This window comes from Anarrhichthys ocellatus, unplaced genomic scaffold (genome assembly GCF_004355925.1).
Source record: "Anarrhichthys ocellatus isolate YVR2014 unplaced genomic scaffold, GSC_Weel_1.0 scaffold6, whole genome shotgun sequence".
Classification (NCBI taxonomy): Eukaryota; Metazoa; Chordata; class Actinopteri; order Perciformes; family Anarhichadidae; genus Anarrhichthys; species Anarrhichthys ocellatus.
The window spans coordinates 1,497,262-1,507,261 of NW_022280036.1; the positions used below are offsets into that span (position 1 = coordinate 1,497,262).

The 10,000-nt window shown below is 44.9% G+C and overlaps 1 protein-coding gene across 1 annotated transcript in view; it reads left to right on the forward strand.

Moving 5' to 3' along the window:
* mmp15b (matrix metallopeptidase 15b) overlaps positions 1 to 8,507 on the forward strand; it is a 35,666-nt gene extending 27,159 nt beyond the window's left edge. Inside the window, exon 10 of the mRNA XM_031846251.1 lies at positions 2,912 to 8,507. Coding sequence (XP_031702111.1) covers positions 2,912 to 3,420 — 509 coding nt within the window. The 3' untranslated portion in view covers positions 3,421 to 8,507. The remainder of the gene's footprint in view (positions 1 to 2,911) is intronic.
* Positions 8,508 to 10,000: the final 1,493 nt, after the last annotated feature.

The window sequence follows — 10,000 nt, forward strand, 5'->3', positions numbered from 1 at the left end:
GTGTGTGTGTGTGTGTGTGTGTGTGTGTGTGTGTGTGTGTGTGTGTGAAAAAAAGGGGCAAGGAGGGGCTAGGGGGGACAGAGACACGCCTGAAACAAAAAATCAGGGTGTGGTCATGCAACCATCAGGAGAGAGAGGGGACGGCGTATGTGTGAATTTGAGCCTACATGTGAAGTGCTTTTTGCTGTGCTGTGCTCGGTTAGAGTGAAAATAGAATGGAGCGATCCAGTCTCCAAAAGTCCTTGTTAACGACAGTTAATTGAAAAAGCAAATTGTTTGAGATAAATAAACAATTTTAAGTTATTAAAGGAATAGCTTGATATTTCAGGAAATAGATTTTTCTTGCAGAGTTAGATGAGAAGATTGATGCCACTCTCATATCTCTATGGTAAATATGAAGCTACAGCCAAGCAGATGGTTATCGTAGCTTAGCATAAAGACTGGAAACAAGTGGAAACAGCTAACTGCTAACAAACTGCTTACCAGAACCTCTAAAGTTTACTAATTTGTATAGAATCTGCATAAAAAGTATTAATATTTTTAATGCGTGGGACTATTTCTTGACTTGGAGCTGTGACTTCCTGGAGACTTGTTGTCACTGTGAGGTTCGCAGGCAACCAGCAGAGAAAGGCTGTTTCCAGCTAGCCCACTAGCTGTTTCCTGTCTTTACGATAAGCTAAGCTAAGCTAAGCTAACCAAGCTGCTGCTGGCTCCAGCTTCATTTAACAAATTAAAGCTGCGAGCAGCGATGAACGGGCCCTCGCAATCTGCAGCGCGTCGGGGGTGCCGGCGGGACTCCGGCCTGCGCGGCCGTGAACGTCCGTGACCGTCTGACGGCGTGTCCGCGAGCGAGACGGATTTAATCCCGCGTGGACCGCCTGATGCTGGAAATGATGCTTTGCAAATAGTCCGATGCTTCCTGTATCCTCTGCCTGGCACTACAGAATGTGTGCAAACCTGCATCATGTGTCAAATGTAAACCACATTGTGTAAAAGTCATGTAAATCGGAGGTGTTTATCACAAAATCCAGATTTCCTTTCGCCAGCAGGTGGCGCTGTGAGTATTAGTGGAAATTAGCTTGTAGACATCCTCAGGCCATGAGTGTTATCAAGCATGTGAAGTTTGAGACTGTTTGGAACAAGTCCAGCTGAGTTACATCAGCTTTTTTCATGGGGAATCACGTAAAGTACCGCTACGGCTAAACGATTCTGTCAAACGTAAAGCTTTTGATAACTTTTAATCACAACGGTCTTGACATGGTACTGACAAAATTTAAAATGGATCTGATGAAGTCCCTAAGAGGAGTTCGTTAAAGTATATAGACTAGAAATAGGCCAAAATCTATTGAAAAATTACACATAAATGAAACTGGACGACTTCCAGTAGGGTTTAGAGCATGGTCCCAAGAGACTTATATTTAAGTCTCCATAGTATACATGTGCCTATCAACTTTCATACATGTAGCTCAAATGTAGCGCTGGGGCTGCTCTTTTGAAATCTTGTAGGGGGCACTATAGAGGCAATTTAAAACGGACAAGCCCAAAACCCATATACACTATGTCTTCCTATGACCTATGACACATGTACAAAGTTCCATGAGTTTTTGAGCATCTTAACCTACTAAACCATCAGCTTCCTTTTTCATGGCGAACGATGCGTCGCCACGGCAACAGCGTTCAACAAAAAACACACAATATTCTTGGCGATTTATCAGCAATGTCTTAAGGCTATCCTTACGAAATTTGAGACTCATCAGGTCACCTGGCTAGGAGGAATAAATAAAAGTATAAAATATGACATTTCCTTTAGCCAGTAGGCGGCGCTACGAATTATTGCATTTTTTTCAATTGAAATATGTTCAGACTTGAAGTAGCATCATGCATAATAAGTTTTGTGCAGATTGGATAATGTACCTTGGAGTTATAACAACTTCTTTTTTCATAAACAATCAGGCAAAATGGCCGCCACGCCACGTCAAGGTTCTTCGATGAAAGCGCACGATTTTGATAACTTGTAATCACAAAGGTCTTAAGAGCATCCTGACCAAAGTAGAAGTTGATCACATAAATTCTCTAGGAGGAGTTCGTTAAAATACGAAGGCTGAAATCTGCAAAAAGTTACAAAAAGCACAACTTCGTGGGTTTACTGTAGCGCCCCCTAGTGGTTGAAAAACAATTCTCAGGGTATGTTACAGCATGCGATGTGCACATATGCTGCAAATATTGTAATTATAGGACAAACGGTTGAGAAGTTATGTGTCTTGATATTAAGCCACGACCCTAAGAAGTTTATTGGTCCATATCTTCTAAACACTAAGAGATATCAAAAAGCTTTTGATAACGTTTGATGATCTGGATCCAATAATGATCCACAGCAAATTTGGTAGCAATCGGAGCCAGCATGTAGGAGGAGCTTGCAAAAATGTGTTTCTCACTAAATTCAATATGGCGGAAAATCGAAGTAGGCGGAGCTTAAGGGTCTCAGAGGCTTTTTTTTTAGATCTAGCGGATTGGGACATGTGTCGAATTTCAAGTAAATTGGACATACTGGCCGAGGGGCGTCGCCGGTCCGATTTGTAGGGGGCGCTGGAGAGCCATTTTTTTTACACACAAATATGCAAATCTTGGCAGCAGAGTTTCTCCACCAGACGTGACAGGTGTGCAAAATTGGTGAGTTTTCATGCATGGCAAGTACCCCTACAAGCTCCATCCCCAGAAAAATAAAAATCATAAAGAATACCCCTTACAGTTTCAATAGGGCCTTCGCTGGCCCGACGTTGTCGGTTGCTCGGGCCCTAATAATGAGAGTGGTATCAATCTTCTCGTCTGACTAGAACTATTTCATCTGAACTGTATATGACTTCAGGTTGTTGTGCTGGCTGACATCTTCTGCTGTCCTTGCCTTCTCCAGCGTACACCTTCTTCTACAAGGGTTCCAAGTACTGGAAGTTTGACAACCACCGGATGAAGAGCGAGCCAGGCTACCCCAAGTCCATCCTGAGAGACTTCATGGGCTGCAGCGTGGACCTGGACCCAGACAGAGACACGGACACAGACATTGACGCAGGACGCAAGTACCCGGACGTGAACCGCCCGCCGGTCAACCCAGACGCGGACGGACGTGACAAGGGCAAAAACCGCGAGGGGACAGACGGCGGCGCGACGGACGAGGACACGGGCAAGGGGTCGGACGACGGCAAAGACGAAGACCACCGCGAGGAGGACACCAACGAGGTGGACGTGGTGCTGAAGGTGGACGACAGCGAGGAGCGGACCATGAACATCCTGATGGTGACCATCCCGCTCGTCCTGGTGCTGTGCATCCTGGGACTGATCTACGCCATCATCAACACGCTGCAGAGCAAGGGGGCGCCGCGGCTGCTGGTGCACTGCAAGCGCTCGTTGCAGGACTGGGTCTGACCCCCTTGAACTTACGGGGACTCTGAACTTTGAACTTAAATCGGACCATAGACGCCGCCCTCCACTAATACAAGCCTCCTCCCAGTGATCCATCCGTCTCGGCGGCTCCTGCAGCTCTTATTACATGTGGTAGTAGATCCAATACTGTACTGACACACACACACACACACACACACACACACAGACTAGAAGCAAGCATTACGTCTTACTTATACATACCCACACACACACCACCCTAACCTCCTCCTGTCTCCCATGGTGCTCTACAATGCGTTGACTGTAGTCTATTTATATGAGAGAAGTTTGCACATTGTTTTTTCTAGTTTTTGTGTGACTTTTTTGTTTTTATTATTCTTATAACCAGGAAGGCCGTTCTTTTCTCTCTGCACCGCCTTCCTCCTCGGCCCTACTCTCAGTAGGAGCTTTGTCCTCGCCGATAACTTGATATCTGCTTGATATCTACAAAAGAAAACCACTGCTCCGAGCAGAGTTCGGTAGTGCTCCTTCCTCCTCTCGTCATCTTCTTCTTCACCCATTCCCTTTTGCTCTGCAGCGGGTTTGGTCACGTAGAGTCCCTCTGACAGCGATTAGGCTGTAACTCTGAAGGTTGGCTCACAGTTTCCATACAGGCACTGCTTTAGTTTTAGAGGATAATTCCAGTTTATTACTTGGATCAAATTTTTATACTTTTTTTAATAAGACCACAGTATTCATCAAGTTAATGGCTGGGACAATGTGGAGACATTGCTACAAGGATGTGGAAACCCACAGGCCTATAGAAAGACAAAGTGCAAAATTTCGAGGTGCTGATAGGCCGATTTTTTAGCATTGGGCGGAGCCAGTGTAGCTGTCTCCCCTGCTTCCAGTCTTACAGCAATCTTCCAACAACAGATAGAAACCGTGGCTAAAACTAAGAATAAAAAAAAAAAAAATAAGCCCTAAGTTGTAATAAATAGTAATTATCCTTTAAATTCAGACCGCTGCTGCCTTATTTTCCTTTTTTATCTTGTACACAGTTGGACAATAGGTCCACTTTCTTTCTTTTCCTTGTTTGGAAAGTGTTTAAAGACCTCTTTGGCTGAAAGGGTTCAGACTTTAAAGGGGATCTCCTCCCTCAACTTTCATTCATGTGGCTAATTCTCGCAGAGCTTCCTTTCTGTCAACAGTAACACCTTTCCTCTGAGCTCGAGAGGAGACGGACTAATGGTTCATTAAAAAAAGTCAGCTCGCTGTGAAATGACACAAGAGAGGGAGCATCCGTTGTATCTCTGCGTGTGTGTGTGTGTGACATAAAACAAGGGCCAAACAAAGCAAAGCCACGGCCCTTAACTTCAGGATGTAACACCACGAATGCAACACAGCAGCAGCAGGGTGCAGCTAACGTACCGCGCAGTTTTTATTAATGGACTTTTTACCGCTGGTGTTTTGTCAAAGGACAATTTTAAGAAACTTCACAGATGACCCGCAGCCCATGTGTTGTTAATATGATGTCGCTGTAAGCAGCAGGGTGGGCTCGGGCCATGCAGGCTCATGTGAACACGGACTAATCCTCTTCATTAAAGAACAGCAGGTGTGTGCAAATGCTGTTAACCCTCCGCGACCCCTAAACTAAACCTTGAACTGCCAGAACTAAAACACTCCCCACTCCCTTTTCATCTTGCAAGAGCGGAGACGGGTTGATGATCAGTGCGTGTCTTTGCTACTCATTATACCGGTGTTAGGAAGACGTACGCCTTTTCTTCCAGCTGTTCCTGGTTTACGGTTCATTTTTTGTACAGCATGAAAATCACTCAGATCATTAAAGTGCTAAAATAAATCACTTGGATGATACAACTCAAGCAAGTTTTAAGAGTTTGCTTACTGATTTTCATACTGTACAGAAATTATTGGAAACTTATGGTGAAAATTCTAAACTATTTAAATTTTAACTATTTTGTTTTGTGAAATGGTTCCTTCACCGTTGAATATTAGTAAAGGGGCTAAAACATGCACAAAGGGTTAGGGTTCAAAAACAGAGTTGTCCCAGAAAAAAAATATTCATCAAAGACAAGATAATTCCACTTGACTGATTTGGGAACACATTTTCAAGAATATCTTTGGTCCGTTGACATTACCCATATACCTTTGGGAATGAGGAGCCCTATTTCAAATATTTCAAATTCGGAAAATGTTTTTTTCTTAGGAAATCAGATTTTGAGTTTACAAACCAGCCTAAGACAAGAGAGAGAGGGGGAGAGAGAGGGTGGGAATGGACGACTTTACAGTGCGGCTTCAAATATGAATGGGAGGAAGGCTTATCTGAGGTGGCATTTAGAAGTGAGCTGCCGATCCAACCAGGGGGGGGCTCAGCTCAGCCGGCTCAGGTTACAGATGTGGACGGGGAGGGCAAGGAGGAGAGACTGGGTTTCTTTTGCAGCTGAGACAGAGGGGGGAGGGGGGTTGGGGGCTGACCTCATCCTCCTGAGTCTGCAAAGCTTGGATCTCAGCAATAAGGGAGGGGGGGGGGGGACAGAGACAGACAGAGAGAGAGAGACAGAAAGCTTTGATGGCTCTATCCCACTGGCAACAGCCCATGTGACCCACATTCTCCTGGTCAGCCCCGAGCCAGAGAGGAAAGTGTAGCCTAGTAGGTGACAGAATGTAATGTAGTACAGAATAAGATCAGAGACCTGCTCATTGATTCCAGCTGCGCCTCAGAAGCAGCAGCAGATTTTGCTTCTTCGGCCTTTGGTGCCAGTCGGACTGCGTAATGACGGACGATGCGGAGACGTACCGCTGCTGTTGAGGCGCAGACAAGTCGAGGTGAGACACATCTACGTGGACAGAGGTGAAGTTGACAGGACACTTACTGAAAGGGAAGAAAAAAAAGGAAGAGTATAATCAGCTGTCACCAGAAGTCTGCTGATTGATCTGTGGCCGGTCAATAGCAGGTGCCAGGAAACGCTGCCCTGTGTGCATCGTTCAGTTCACCTCCTAGCCATCGGGGTATGGCGGATGTAGCTAATCAGCATTAACAGCATCCTAGCCCCCCCCCCCCGCTCTGTGCTCCCTCCTATCCTGTCCTGTTCCTTCCAATCGGTCCGACGGGTCGATGCCTAAGACAGCCCGGTGTCTGGACAGGCTCAGTAGAATGTCCCCTCATTGCACCAGGCACCACGTTGTGTGTGTGTGTGTGTGTGTGTGTGTGTGTGTGGAGCTCTGGTTCATCAACTCCTCTTCTTCTCCTCTGAAACCAGCCCATAGGGGAGCTAACCAATTTAAAAAAAAAGAAGCTAAAGTAACCACTGTAAAGTCTGTTGCACCTGGAACTTTCTTGACTTGAAATCACCAGTTCCTGTTATTCAGCAGTTTGAGGGATTCTCTGCGACGCCGACCGTCTTAAAGGACAGCGAGCGGGGTAGAAATCTTGAGAGGGTTCGGAGGGAGAGCTGCCCAGGCTGATTGATGCGTGTGTGTGTGTGTGTGTGTGTGCGCGTCGAGGTGTTCAGTTAATCAGCTCCACTCTCCATAAGCGAGGCCTGTTTTTTCTGACTGTAAATCTCCCACGCTCTCTCTCTACCGCTGCCCCTCCGCAGGCTCGGCCCAGCCCTCTGAGCTCAGGGGGATCACAATAACAACAATGGCCTTCTCTCTCACACACACACACACACTCTTTCTCTCTGTCTCCTCCCCCTATTTTCTCTTTTCCTATTGCACACACAAACACGTTATTGTCTACCCCAAACCTCCCTCCCCTGAAGGGAACTAGTCCAGGCCTAGGTCCAGCCCCACACTTTTTTTTTTCTTAGATCCACCTCCTTATTCAGCAACTTTAAAACATTGTGGAAGGATTCACTGAAACACGCTGTAGTTGTCACATTCAGAAGGAGTTTTTTTATTTTTTATGTTAATGCCCTGTTTGTTTTGAAGTACAGGGCCGTGATGCAAAGTTTAGGTGAGGTGAGGATATCGCTGAGCTTTCATCTCTCTCAGGATGTGTTTCTGTGAACACTGCATGTTTGAGCATCCCTCTGTCAGGCCTGCTGTGGGCTTTCATACCTTTCTTTTTTTTTGTCTTTTTTTTTTTTTTTAAATGAGCGTTTCTGTTAAAATCGCCTCAATCAATCAAAAGGCAGGTGGTTTTTTTATTCCAGGCGTGTCTGTGCTCTCCACTGTGTGCACTTTCTCTTTTTTCTGTGTTTCAGCTTCCCGCCGTCACTGCGTAGCCCTCCACTTCTTAGTAACCACAAGCTTCAAAAAGTTGTTGCGTCAGCCCTGTGCAAAGCCTGAACTCTTCCGGAGGAAAAACCAGATCAATAAATGAAGAACTGAACAGATCAAAGATACAAAAAGAACGTCCAACGGGACTGTGTTCCGTCAGCTCTGTGGCTCGTGACGGCTCCAACACTAAAGGATAGTGGGTTGTCCAGATGTTTCTCTCACTTTCCAAAAGTGCATCCCACCTCGCTCACTGACCCCGTCCACTCTGACAGCACTCATTTTAAATCGCCACTCTGCTAACTCGACCACTCATGAAAGCGAAAAAGAATGACTCTCAGCATCTGTGTTTGTTGCTCTGCCCCGGACGAGTGCGGCGGATCGGCTTCAGACCGGCGTTGAAGCTGTTGAGCGGCCCGCTTTAACAAGAAACTGTTTTCATCCACTAACTGCAGCTACAGTAGAGAGTAGACTTTGTTGGATTCAGTCGATTCTGTACCGACCGTCAATAGTGGAGCTTGGCATCTCACACTAGGCCACTCTTCATTACTGCCATAGTAACGGTTCAGTGACTTTCTGAGCTCAACATCATCCCTGACTGGGATGAGATAGAAAAAAAAGCAGCAGTTGATCAAAACAGTTGTTTGTCTTTGATAATTGTCTTATTTTGATGTGATTTTGTGCATTTCTTTTCTCTCCAAACTTGATAGGAAATTTTATTTTGTTAATAACATTCCAATTCTTTTTTTGATTGGTTGTTAGTGTTTTATTTTTGATTATCTGTAGAAAATGTAAGATTTTATACATTTGTGTTGTTGTGTGTTCACCTCTAGTTGAGTGTGTTAACAAGCCATGCTGGACATGCACACATTAAAAAATTGCCCTGAAAATATTAAAATCAGTCTTTTTTTTGACCGGTGCTGTGCAACGCTCTGTGAACCATCTGAAGAGAACGGAGGATTACAATTCAGCACACACGTACAGTTACAGTACACACGCCCTCCGTTCTCTTCCTGCAGTGAGGTCACTGTCCATAGGGCCTTGCTTCCTGTCTCACACGGACAGGCAGCAGAACTGGCTTTATGGACCAAAAAGCCAGTGGGGGGGAGGGGGGCTCTGGCTGATTGCCAGGAAGCCATATGAACAGGGGAGGAAGTTAGTGAGCTGCTGGTAGAGCCTGTAAGAAAGTGACGGGGCTGTGGTGTCATCACATTGAGAGGAAATTCATTGTTCACGGCACCACATTTTTTTTTGATCGATTTGATCCAAACACCAAAATGACAGACTGACGGCAGATGTTTTTAATGAGATGTTTTTGTGACTCGGAGTAAGTTGTTGCCAAGTTCGAAAATGAAGCGACACCTACTCACAGACCGTTGCAGGCGTACTTGGCCCAAATTGACACCAAATTATAGAGATTTTGTCTTCATCTGAGTCCTCATGATCAATTAATGGAGGAGCCTTTCTGAGGGCTGCAAGCTTTTCCAAAGAAAAAGGTATTTTTTACAGGGATGAGAAAAAGAGACAAGTAAAATATCTTGCCAACCATTGGATGGGTTGTTGTAGTAGCGGTAACTTAAAGGGAAATAAGGAAATAAAACTGTCAACAGATACCATAAAAATGACCCAAAACAACAATACATTAGTACATCTTTTAATACTTTCCGTTGTCTGTGGTACTCGGTCAGAACCGTGCACGTTTGTTTTGAAGAAATTATAAAAAAGTTTCTTAATTTCATTTATCGTAAAACATAATTCATTCACACTCAAAAACAAAATGTATGATGGCAATCAGCTCGAAGTCGTTATATAAGACGTTTCATAAAATTTTGCCAAAAACAAAGTTAAACATTTACGAGCTGTCTGGTGGCGATGTACTCAGCAGTATGTGTAGCCTACTGCTAGTTCTAATAGCTGTTAGCCAAACACACTGTTTAAGTCAGCAAAATTAAATTAAATTTTGTACAGCCCAAAATCACAAATTTGCCTCAAAGGGCTTTACAATCTGTACACATACGACATCCTCTGTCCCACGACCCTCACATCGGTAGAGGAAAAACTCCCCCAAAAAACCCTTTAACAGGGAGAAAAGAGGGAGAAACCTTAGAGAGCAACAGAGGAGGGATCCCTCTCCCAGGATGGACAGAAGTGCACTAGAGGTCATGTGTACAGAATAAACAACATAACAGAGTTACAACACATTCAATTCAATCCGACTACTAATAATAAAAATGTGCAAACTGATTTTCCAAACACACCGTGCGGAACCCTAAAAGGGAGGGCAGCTGTGTTTTCACTAGCCGGGGGCCAGTCAGGAATAGTGAGCGAGGACTCAGCAGGCAGTCAATGGCAGCATAAAACAGGTAATAAAAGGTGTTTTGAG